Raw genomic sequence first — 12,767 nt, 5'->3', positions numbered from 1 at the left:
TGATATCTTTCCCTTTGGGAGATGATTCTGCCTGGGTCTCTCATGTTTCCCCATATCTTATGAGTGGAGGCATTGATTGCTTTTCTTCCAGACTATCTTTCAAAAATATTTGTATGGCTAACAGCTTTGGAAGAGAGAGCCAAGTGTCTCCTTCTAGAGAAAAGAATTGGTTTACTATATTGTACAGTGCAATAAAGATAGTGTCTCTCTCTAGGGCAAGAGGTAGGATGAGCTTACTGCCCATCACAAAATATCCAAGTTCTTTAAACTAAGGTTTCTTCTCTTACAATGCAATCCATTGTGTATGTGGGTTTCACTGGACCCTCTTGGCTTCTCCCTGCGGCTCCCGGGGCTCATGGAACAGGCCCAAGAAGATGCTGGTAGTCTGGTTTCTGCTATTACTGTCAGTACTAAAGTCCTTTGTCTCGGGCCCAGAAGTCCCTTGTCTTTTGCCACGACCATGAAACTGTGACAGGCTAACTTATTACTTGCAGGCAGAGTAAAATCTTAGGCCCTTCACAGTTCTTGACTTATGTTCTCTTCTTCTAAAAGGTTACTGATAAATATAAAAGTTTATAGAAGTACTTAATATTGCATATAAGTCAAAATCGTACGGTTACATAACATGTTCATAGCAATAATGTGCTCATAACAAATGAAGTAAGGATACTTCTGGCTCTTATATGAATACATGTTTTCCATAATGTTTGTTAATATCACATGTCCTGTTTGTTTGTTCTCATTCATGTTCTGATTGACTAGAGCAGGTGATGGAAAATTATGGCCCTGGGCCAAATCCGACTCAATGCCTGTTTTTGTAAAGTCTTACTGGAGCACAGCCATGCCACTTCTTACATATTGTCTACAGTTGCTTTCGAATTATAATGGCAGAGTTGAGTAATTGTGACAGAGCTCATATGGCCTGTATAATCTAAAATATTTACTAGATGGTCTTCTATAGAAAAAGTTTGCTGCCAACCCCGAGGCTAGAGAACTATTTAATGTGTCAATAATGCATTCTACGTCCCTTATTGTAAGATAGTCTCTCTCCTCTACCTGATTCCAGTTCTCAACTTTTTGTAACACTGCAGCTGCCATGACTATATCTACAGTTTGCCTTCCTCCTTACTTCCAACTCCAGGTAAGTGGTCCAACATCTGTTTCTTGAAATCTTGTAAGCCATACACACTTAAAGACTACCTCTATTGTAATAGGAATCTTGTAAAATATTCCTAACTAAAGCAATAGATTGGTTCAATGTCAGAATTATCTTGCTACAAGAGATCTGTACTAGCAGCTTAATCTCTCTGGACTTCTTCTTCTTCTTCCTCTTCTTCTTCTTTTTAAAATTTTTTTTTAATGTTTTTATTTATTTTTGAGAGAGAGAGAGACAGAGACAGAGACAGGGCATGAGCAGGGGAGGGGCAGAAAGAGAGGGAGACAGAATCGAAAGCAGGCTCCAGGCTCTGAGCTGTCAGCACAGAGCCCAACACAGAGCTCGAACCCACAAGTCACAAGATTTGTAACCTGAGCCAAAGTCGGACACTTAACCAACTGAGCCACCCAGGCACCCCCTCTCTGCTCTTCTATCTTATGTACCAATTCTTGTCTAAACTTTTGAATTCTGCTTAAACTCTCATTAGCTGCTCACACTCTCAGTAGCTGTATGTGTACTCATTCTCTGAGCTGTCCACCCCCTTCCAGACCATGGCTCTGTTTTGACTGTGTTTAGCTGGATCTCAGCTCTTCCATGCCTGGTTCCTTTTTTCACATATCTGATCTGATAGTATCCATATCACAAGCACCTATCAACTGGCAGAACAGTGAATTGGCAAGTATTTTTTACAAATTTCCTTAAAATTCCATCTTTGAATTTGTATGAATCTGAGGCATAACATAAAATATTTACTATACACACCTTGTCAGATGTAAAACTTAATATTTCAAAACTGCATCCAATTAAAAATAATATCACAGGGAGAGGAATTGGAAAGTCTTTTAAGTGCAGGTTCAAAAATGCTGCAGAAAAATACATTTTTACTGAAAGGCAATGAAATATGACACTTACAGAACTTTAATTTGATATACTTTCTTAATGCTGAGGACAATGAAATACTGTTCCACTTTTTACTTATTTAATTCCAGTAATTAAAACCCTCTCTCATACTTAAGCACACTGAATCAGTGTAATTGCTAATCTGCTGGATTCTGTATTTACCTCTTGTATGAAATATCTCATTTCCTTAGAATCTTTAGTAAATATTGCTAGCAATCACTGGCTCTTGGGTTATTACTAAATACTTATAGCAATTTTTTTTACATGTTATAAATCAGATATTAGTTTCTTCAGCAATCCTGCAGCAAGAGGTTAATAAATAATTAAAGTTTAATGAAATCTCCTGGATGATTTTCAAAATAACAATGAGGAACTAGGTATAATAATTTGCCCAATGAGAAAAACTAGCTTCCTATTACTGGTTATCTACTATGCATTAGGCAGCCTATAATGAATTTCCATCAAAGTACAATAAAGAATATCATCGCATTTCCTTCAGCTTAATGTTTTCTTTTTTCCACTGTTTTGTAATATAATTTCTAATCAGTCAAAGAATGCAAAAAAAAAAAAAGAAATCTTTTGATTTCTATAGTATTCTTTTCTTCTCATAAGGGCTAGACATAATTTATCATTTGAACAAAACCTGTGGGACACCCTACCAAGTGCTTAAAAAGTAACTGACACATTCAGAAGACCCAAAAATTCTTTGTTCAAGTGAACAAAGCAGTACACGACTAGCTTTAATATGTGAATAGTTTATGATAAAGCAGATAACAAGAAAAATACACCAACCCTTGAGTTTTTGATTATCTGCTTCAATTCTTTCAATCATTTAAATCTAACCATGACCTACCAAGTAAAAAGACATGAATACTTTGAACCCAAAGAGGATGAAGACAATGAATCAGACTCTGCATGTCTCTTCTCAGGGACAGATTATCATTGGATTCATTTGGTTGGTAATCTTGGGTTAAAAGTATAAATTTAGGAACAAAATTCTAATATTCTATTACTGCTACTGTCCTCAATTCTATATGGCGACATTTACAAGATATATCCATAGAACAAACTCAAAGAAATAGTTACACCTACCTCCAACTGTGCAGATCAAAGACAGTATTAGAATGATTTCAGGGAGATCTTCAGAACTAGTCATAAATGTAATTCTGAGAAAACCCAACCATGTGCTGGAAACCGTTTTGGTAAGAAAAGTGATATTAGACACACTGGAATTCAAATCCATTTTGTTGTTTCTCACAAACCATCTGATTTCAGCTCTTATGACTTGGCAAAGCCTTCACAGGATCATAGGATTGTACAATTGGCCTTCTTGGTTTTTCTTAGGAAAAAAAAAAGAGGAAGAAGAAGAAGAAAGAAGCTCAGATTTCTCCTTAATTATTTCTAGTGATATCTTAGGGTTCACCAAATTTAAGAAAGCTTTCCCTTTCTATGATGCTTTCATTTTAAAGATGATAGAAAAGGTACAACTCCAAGTGATAGAGACTAGCCAGTGTCATCCTGTGTTCACTCCAAATGCAAAGCACTATTCAGCTGTTATTCACCCTGAATCTACCCAACTGACTAAAAGCGGTTTTCATCTAATCAGTCAATGGGACTACCAAATGGTGCAGGTTACTTAGTTCTGGGTATGGACAACTGAGGGGTTTACCCTCAACTTATCTGAGCCTCTGGAAGCATGTCCTGGCAGCTATTCCAAAGTGGGAAGTGGGATGGGGTCAGAATATTCTGATCTCTGGAGAACTTAAGATGGCAGAGAAGTAGGGGGGACCCCAGGCTTTCCTTTTTTCTCAAACACAGCTGTATTGAGATCAGATCACTTTGAAAACCAAGGAAATAGATCTTCAGAGTGACAGAAGGATGTCCACAGTTGAGAGGGAGACAGCTTGGCAGGTGTGAGGTGCATGAAAGTGAATTGGGGAAGAGAAAAACGATGGTGCCTTGGAGGGGATGAAACCCTTTCTATGGAAAGACAAAAGGGAGAGAAAGAGAGAGGGGTTAAGAAAGTGCTGCACTGAGTTCATACAGAATGAAAACCTCTCTGGACCATGGACTGGGGGAGTGAGAAGTACTGACTGTCCCAGTTTTTGTTTTTGTTTGTTTTTTGTGTTTTTTTTGCAAACAATGTTTGGAGCTCAAACTCTAAGATTTTGGAGTTGTGCAACTTTCTCCAGACTGGAGCTGTGGCTCTCACTCCTGGGGAGGAGGGAGCTGGCCCTGGGGTGCATACTGTGGTGCAGTGATCTATGGGTCACACTGGGAATACTTTTGGAAGAGGATTTATTGCCACCTAAGGACAAAAGGCCCTACAGGTGCCAGCAAAAGGCCTTTCATTGCTGGGGGACAGAGGTGCACCCAGAGGGAATGTAGCCTTTGCTGCTTTTAGTGGTGCTACACCATAGATGCCATACACTGCAGGCGTGGGACTGTTTCTCAGGGACAGAGGACTTCACTTAGTGTGGAGAGGCTCTACTCTGGAGGAGAGGAGCAGATCCACGTGGTACCAGGTCCTTTAGGACCTTGGGTTTTGAATCCCAGCCACGCACCAAAGATAAAACTCAGGAGAGCTGTGGTGCAGGGAGAGTTGACTGTCCTCATTATTCTGTGAGAGCTGCCTGAATGGTGGGTGTGTGAGCTTCCTGGTCTGGGGCTGAGAGATTGGGGTGGCACCATTCCTCCCCCAACACCAACACAATGGGACTTCAGAGAGCAACAGCAGTGTCCAGTGGAGGCAGGACCGCTGACACCAAACCCTACCCTACGTTCCTGGCAACTGCTTATTTACTGGGGCAAGACTGACTCTAAGCCAAAGCAGTGGACCTCTCCTCCAGAAGACCAGCACAGCCAACATCCCCAATGCACCAAGTGCACTGGAAATCCAGGGCATCAAAATGACACCTACAGGCTTTTTTTGTTTCTTTCTTCTTCTTTTTTTCTTTTGGAATCAGGCTCATAGTTCCTTTCTGTTTGTTTTGTTTTGTTTTGTTTCATTTACTTTTCTCTTTTTTTGGATCAGGCTTTTTTTTTTCTTTTCTTTTTACTTATTTTTTTATTTTCTTATTTTTTCCCTCCTTTGTTTTTCTTTGGAAACAGCCTTATAGTCTTTTTATTCTCTGTTTGGTTTTTGTTTCCTTTTCTTTACTCTTTTTTTTTTTGGATCAGGTTCCCCTCCCCTCCACTTTTTCCAGGGTTACTTCAACAAACAAATCAAAGCACACCTAATTAAAGGTCCAAACACACAACCATTTCAAGCAAGAAGGACTTCTGCAGAGGACTGACAAGAGGGAAAAAACAGCCAAAATACAATAGCACAATGCACATAGCATACACCAGAAACACTTCTTGAAGTTTCAGGCCTTGGACAGCGTATAAGCCCTTTTTAATATAGCAGTATTCTCAGGTGTAGGACACAATGAGCTTTTAAAACATGGAAAAGACAGAAACTTAGCCAAAATGATAAGACAGAAGAATTCTCCCCAAAAGAAAGGTCAAGAAGTGGGGTGCCTGTGTGACTCAGCCAGTTGGGTATCTGACTCTTGATTTTGGCTCAGGTCATGATCTCATAGTTTATGACTTGGAGCCCTGCATTGGGATCTACCCTGATGACAGCATAGAGCCTGCTTGGGATTATCTGTCTCCCTCTCTGTCTGCTCCTCCCCCACTAGTGTTCACTCTCTCTCTCTGTCTCTGTCTCTCTCTGCAAAAAGTAAAAATAAAAAAGAAAGAAAGGTCAAGAAGAAATCACAGACAGGGACTTGATCAAAACAGATATAAGCAATTTATCTGAAAATGATTTAGAACAACATTCATAAGACTACTAGCTGGACTTGAAAAAAGCATAGAAGACACCAGAGAAACACTTATTGCAGAGATCAAAGACTTACAAACTCATCAAGATGAAATAAAAAATACTATTACTGAGATGCAAAACAAACTGGATACGGGGCAACAAGGATTGAAAAAGCAGAGGAGAGAATAGGTAAAAGAGAAGATAAAATTATGGAAAATATTAAGCTGAAAAAAAAGAGGGAAAGGAAATTATTATATCAGAGAACTAAGTGATTCCATGAAATAAAACAATATCTGTATCATAGGAGTCCCAGAAGAAGAACAAGAAAAAGGAGCAGAAGGTTTATTTGAACCAATTATAGCTGAGAACTTCCCTAATCTGGGGAAGGAAACATACATACAAGTCCAAGAAGCACTCTCCCCAAAACCAACAAAAACAGCTCAATACCATAACATATCATAGTGTAACTTGCAAAATACAAAGATAAAGAGAATTCTGAAAGCTGCTAGGGACAAAAGGTTCTTAACCTTACAAGGGTAGACACATAAGGTTAGCAGCAAACCTGTCCACTGAAATTTGGGAGACCAGAGAGGAGTGGCAGGAAATTTTCAATGTGTTGAATGGGAAAAATATGCAGCCAAAAATTCTTTATCTAGCAATGCAGTCATTCAGAATAGAAGGAGAAATAAAGAGTTTCCCAGACAAACAAAAACTGGAGGAGTTCATGACCACTAAACCACTAAAATAAGAAATTTTCTGGGAGACTCTGAGTGTAAAGGAAAAAAAAAACCCAAAAAACAAAGACCAAGGCAACAAAAACTACAAAGGATCAGACAACATCACCAGAAACATCAACTCTACAGGTAACACAATGGCAATAAATTCATATTGTTCAATAACCACTCTGAATGTAAATGAATTAAATGCTCCAATCAAAAGACATAGGGTATCAGAGTGGATAAAAAAACAAGATCTATTTATGTTCTGTCTACAAGAGACTCATTTTAGACCTAAAGACAACTGTAGGTTGAAAATGAGGGGATGGAGGGCAAACTATCATGCTCTTGGAGGTCAAAAGAAAGCTGGAGTAGCCATATGCATATCAGACAAACGAGATTTTAAAAGAAAGACTTTAATAAGAGATGAGGAAGGGCATTATGTCATAATTAGAGAGCCTATCCATTAAAAAGACCTAACAATTGTAAATATTTATGGCCCTAACTTGAAGAACCCAAATATATGAATCAATTAATTAATAACAAACAAAGAAACTCAGTGATAATAATACCATAATAGTAAGAGACTTTATTTTACTTTTTTATTTTATTTATTTTATTTTATTTTATTTTATTTTATTTTATTTTATTTTATTTTTTTAAATTTTTTTTTTCAACGTTTATTTATTTTTGGGACAGAGAGAGACAGAGCATGAACGGGGGAGGGGCAGAGAGAGAGGGAGACACAGAATTGGAAACAGGCTCCAGGCTCTGAGCCATCAGCCCAGAGCCCCACGCGGGGCTCGAACTCCTGGACCGCGAGATCGTGACCTGGCTGAAGTTGGACGCTTAACCGACTGCGCCACCCAGGCGCCCCTTTATTTTACTTTTTAAAAAAGTTTATTGACTTATTTTGAGAGAGAGAGAGAGAGCACAACCAGGGGCAGGGAGAGAGGGAGACAGAGAGAATCTCAAGCAGGCTCTGCACTGTCAGCTCAGAGCCCTACACTGGGCTCAAAGTCATAAACTGTGAGATCATGACCTGAGCTGAAACCACGAATTGGACACAACTGACTGAGCCACCAGGTGCCTCTGGTAGGAGATTTAAATGCTCCACTTACAGCAATGGAAAGATCATGTAAGCAGAAAGTCAACAAGGAAACAATGGCTTTGAATGACACACTGGACCAGATGGACTTAACATATCTATTCAGAACATTTCATCCTAAAGCAGTGGAATACACATTCTTCTCGAGTACACATGGAACATTCTCCAGAATAGATCACATACCGGTTCACAAATCATCCCCAAACAAGTACAAAAAAATCACGATCATACCATGTATATTTTCAGATCACAATGCTATGAAACTTGAAATGAACCAGAAGAAAAAATGTGGAAAACCCTCCAATACATGGAGATTAAAGAACATCCTACTAAAGAATGAATAGGTTAACCAGGAAACTGTAGAAGAAATTTAAAAATACATGGAAGCAAATGAAAATGAAAACACGACAGTCTGAACCCTTTGGGAGGCAGAAAAAGCAGTCCTGAGAGGAAAATACATTGCAATTCAGGCCTATCTCAAGAGCAAGAAAGATAGAAAGGTCCCAAATACACAACCTAATCTTATACCTAAAGGAGCTAGAAAATGAACAGCAAATAAAGCCCAAAACCAGCAGAAGGGAAATAATAACGATTAGAGCAGAAATAAACGATATAGAATAATAATTAAAAAAACCAGTAGAACAGATCAATGAAACTAAGAACTGTTTCTTGAAAGAATAAACAAAATTGATAACCCCCTAGCCAGACTTCTCAAAAAAAAAAAAAAAGAGAGAGAGAGAGAGAGGACTCAAATAGATAAAATCACGAATGAAAGAGGAGAAATCACAACCAACACCACAGAAATACAATTATAACAGAATATTGTAAAACCTTGGTTTGCGAGCAGAATTCATTCTGGAAATATGTTTGTAATCCAAAGCACTTGTATATCAAAGCGAATTTCCCCATAATAAATTATGGAAACTCAGATTTCATTCCACAATCCAAAAATATTCATATAAAAATGGTTAAATACTGTAATACAAAATAATAAAAAAATAAAAATAGAAAGCAAATAAATTAACCTGCACTTACCTTTGAAAACCTTCGTGGCTGGTGTGAGAGACAAGAGAGAGGAGGGATGGTGTATAGGACGACTTTCACTATCACTAAAGGAATCACTGCTATCTACTGGCTCAATGGAATCTTTTTCTTTTTGTGCAACTTTAACAAGAAACCTATCCAATAACACTTGTTTTTGCCTTCTTTTAACAATTTCGTGGAAATGTGATACTGCATTGTTGTTAAACAGATTCATTGCTCACACTGCTACAGCCTTATTTGGGTGATGCTTTTCTCCAAAATTTTGCACTGTCTCCCATATTTTATACATCTTCCTAATCTCATTTGAAGTGAGGGGATTCCTCTGCCTTTTTCTCCTTCTCCTCTTGTAGGCAAGATGCAGACGTAGACTTCTTATAAAATCTTGCAATTATGGCCACTTGCATACCTCATTCATACTTCTCAACAATTCCCTCCTTAACTTCCACTATAATCATCTCCTTCTTCTTACTGCCTTTCTTGTCAACACTTTTCTGCATGGGGGCCATTGTATATGCTCGTACAAATGTTGACTACAGTACAGTATTAACAAATTCTTGTTATATACTGTATTTAATGTAGTTGTCAATAAGGCAGCAGACAAAAAGGTATACATCTGCGGGCAACCTGACCTAAAATGAGGCAAAGCATTCCTAAGCTTAACTTGTATGGAAAAGCAAAGGACTGTCCATAGGTGCTTTGAAGTAACAAAAAATACACCAGTGCCAGTTGTGGGCACCTTCCAATATTCTGAAAAAACGCTGACTGCTGCCAAACACCACGGCCTGATACCAAGCCTCTGAGCATAGGAGACGATCCACAATCCCGCAGAGAAAGAGAGAAAAGAAACATTGGTTCAGCTGTTATCATGTGATGTTCAGCATCACATACTATTTATATTGTAAGACATTGCTTTTTTAACAAGTTAAAATTTATTAGAAATATTTGCTCATCTTGTGGAACACTCACAGAACAAGTTACTTGCAATCCAAGGTTTTACTGTACTATGAAAAATTATATGCCAACAAACTGGATAATCTGCAAGAAATGGACAAATTCCTAGAAACTCACACACTACCGAAACTGAAACAGGAAAAATAGAAAATTTGAACAGACCCATAACCAACAAAGAAATTGAATCAGTTATCATAAAATCTCCCAACAAATAAGAGCCCTGGGCCAGATGGTTTCCATGGGGGAATTCTACCAGACACTTAAAGAAGAATTAATACCTATTCTTCTCAAACTGTTCCAAAAGGTAGAAATGTAAGGAAAGCTTCCAAACACATTTTATGAAGCCAGAAATACCTAGATTTCAAAACCAGACAGAGACCCCACTAAAAAGAAGAATTACAGGTCAATATCCCTGATGAACCTGGATGCAAAGATTCTCAACAAGATACTAACAAATCAAATTCAATAGTACACTAAAATAATTATTCACCATGATCAAGTGGGATTTATTCCTGGGCTGCAGGGCTTGTTCAGTATATACAAACCAATGAACATGATACACCACATTAATAAAAGAAAGGAGCATTTGACAAAATACAGCATCCTTTCTTTATAAAAACCTTAAAGAAAGTAGGGATAGAAGGAACATACCTCAACATCATAAAGGCCATATATGAAATACCCACAGCTAATCTCATCCTCAATGAGGAAAACCTGAGAGCTTTCCTACTAAAGTCAGGAGCACGACAGGGATGTTCACTCTCACCACTGTTGTTCAACATAGTACTAGAAGTCCTAGCCTCAGTGATCAGACAAAGAGAAATAAAACATCCAAATTAGCAATGGAGAAGTCAAACTTTCACTCTTCACAGATGACATGATACTATACTTGGAAAACCCAAAAGACTCCATCAAAAAATGGCTACAACTGATATGTGAATTTGACAAAATCACAGGATATAAAATCAATGTACAGAAACCAATTGCATTTCTATACACCAACAATGAAGAATCAGAAAGAGAAATCAAGGAATCAATCTCCTTTACAATTACACCAAAAACTGTAAGATATCAAGGAATAAACCTAACCAAAGAGGTAAAATATCTGTACACTGAAAATTATAGAACATGCATGAAAGAAATTGAAGAGGACACACACACAAATGGAAAAACATTCCATGCTCATGGATTGGAAGAACAAATATTGTTAAAATATCGATACTATCCAAAGCAATCTACATATTCAATACAATTCCTATCAAAATAACACCAGCACTCTTTACAGAGCTAGAGAAAACAATTCTAAAATTTGTATGGAAGCAGGAAAGACCCCAAATAGGCAAAGCAATCTTGAAAAAGAAAACCAGAGCTAGAGGCATCACAATTCCAGATTTCAAGCTCTTTTACAAAGCTGTAATCATCAAGACAGTATGATACTGGCACAAAAACAGACACTCAGATCAATGCAACAGAACTGAGAATGCAGAGATATACCCACAATTATATAGCCAACTAATCTTTGACAAAGCAGGATACAGTATCCAATGGAAAAAAGATAGTCTCTTTAGCAAATTGCATTGGGAAAACTGGACAGTGACATGCAGAAGAATGAACTGGGACCACTTTCATACACCATACACAAAAATAAATTCAAAATAGATGAAAGACCTAAATGTGAGACAAAACACAATCAAAATCCTACAGAAGAAAACAGGCAGCAACCTCTTTGACCTTAGCTGCAGCAACTTTTTACTAGACATGACTCTGGAGGCAAAGGAAATAAAAGCAAAAATAAACTATTGGGACCTCATCAAGATAAAAAGCTTCTGCACAGTGAAGGAAACAGTCAGCAAAACTAAAAGGCAACCAGCAGAATGGGAGAAGATATTTTCAAATGACATATCAGATAAAGGGTTAGTACCCAAAATCTATAAAGAACTTATCAAGCTCAACACCCAAAAATACAAATCAAGTGAAATGTGTAGAAGACATGAATAGACATTTTTCAAAAGAAGACATCCAAATGGCTAACATACAGATGAAAACATGTTCAACATCACTCATCATCAGGGAAATACAAATCAAAACCACAAGATACCATCTCACACCAGTCTGAATGGATAAAATTAACAACACAGGAAACAAAGATGTTGGCAAGGATGTGGAGAAAGAGGAACACTTTTGCACTGTTGGTGGTAATGCAAACTGGTGCAGCCACTCTGGAAAACAGTATGAAGTTTCCTCAAAAAGTTAAAAATAGAGCTACCCTACAACCCAGCAATCGCACTACTAGGTATTTATCCAAGGGATACAGGTATGCTATTTCGAAAAGACACATGCACCCCCATGTTTATAGCAGCACTATCAACCATAGCCAAAGTATGGAAAGAGCCCAAATGTCCATTGATGGGTGAATGGATAAAGAAGATGTGGTATATATGTGCAATGGAATATTACTTGGCAATCAAAGGGAATGAAATCTTGCCATTTGCAACTATGTGGATGGAACCAGAGGGTGTTATGCTAAGTGAAATAAGTCAGTCAGAGAAAGACAAATATCATATGACTTCACTCATATGTGGAATTTAAGAAACAAATGAGATGAACATGGGGGAAGGGAAGGAAAACTAAGATAAAAACAGAGAGGGAGGCAAACCATAAGAGACTCTTAAATACCAAGAAGCTGAGGTTTGCTAGATGGGAGGTTGGCAGGGGGATGAGCTAACTGGGAGATGGGCATTGAGGGCACGTGTTGGGATGAGCACTGTGTGTTATATATAAAGGATGTATCACTGGATTCTACTCTTGAACCCAGTACTACACTGTGGGGAATAAGTTTAGGAATTCCCTGGGCCTACACTGATGGGTTAACAAGGCATAAAGAATTACAAAGCCACAGGATGCTCACACCCAAGTTTGGGTAAACAAGATTAGGTAAATAGGTATAGAAAGGGTGGGGCAAAGCCCCCAGTATACCCAATATAGAACAAAGGTATATGAGGTAAACAAGATTAGGTATTCAGGGTGGAAATCGTCCCCCAATTTAGTATTATAGCAGAAAGCTGCTTTCACTGGAAGGAAGGA

General features: G+C 38.0%; 1 protein-coding gene across 5 annotated transcripts in view; it reads right to left on the bottom strand.

The window, feature by feature from the left end:
• Window positions 1-12,767, bottom strand: part of SLC9C1 (solute carrier family 9 member C1) — a 107,918-nt gene that overhangs the window by 86,061 nt on the left and 9,090 nt on the right. For 3 of the 5 annotated variants that reach the window (XR_007155435.1, XM_047873933.1, XM_047873934.1), the window contains exons 2-3: window positions 3,149-3,395; window positions 1,919-2,019 (exon numbers count right to left, since the gene is read on the bottom strand). The exons of 1 other annotated variant lie outside the window; for it this stretch is intronic. Coding sequence is in view for 2 of the 4 variants with exons in the window: in XM_047873933.1 (XP_047729889.1) it covers window positions 1,919-2,019; window positions 3,149-3,299 (252 nt within the window). In the remaining 2 variants the exon portion in view is untranslated. Of the gene's footprint in view, window positions 1-1,918; window positions 2,020-3,148; window positions 3,396-12,767 lie in introns of those variants that run through there. One more of the 5 variants, XM_047873935.1, reaches the window with a different exon arrangement.

The sequence above is a fragment of the Prionailurus viverrinus genome, chromosome C2 (genome assembly GCF_022837055.1).
Source record: "Prionailurus viverrinus isolate Anna chromosome C2, UM_Priviv_1.0, whole genome shotgun sequence".
NCBI classification, from domain to species: domain Eukaryota; kingdom Metazoa; phylum Chordata; class Mammalia; order Carnivora; family Felidae; genus Prionailurus; species Prionailurus viverrinus.
The sequence above is the reverse complement of the archived record's forward strand: the minus strand, read 5'-3'. Positions and strand labels throughout refer to the sequence as shown.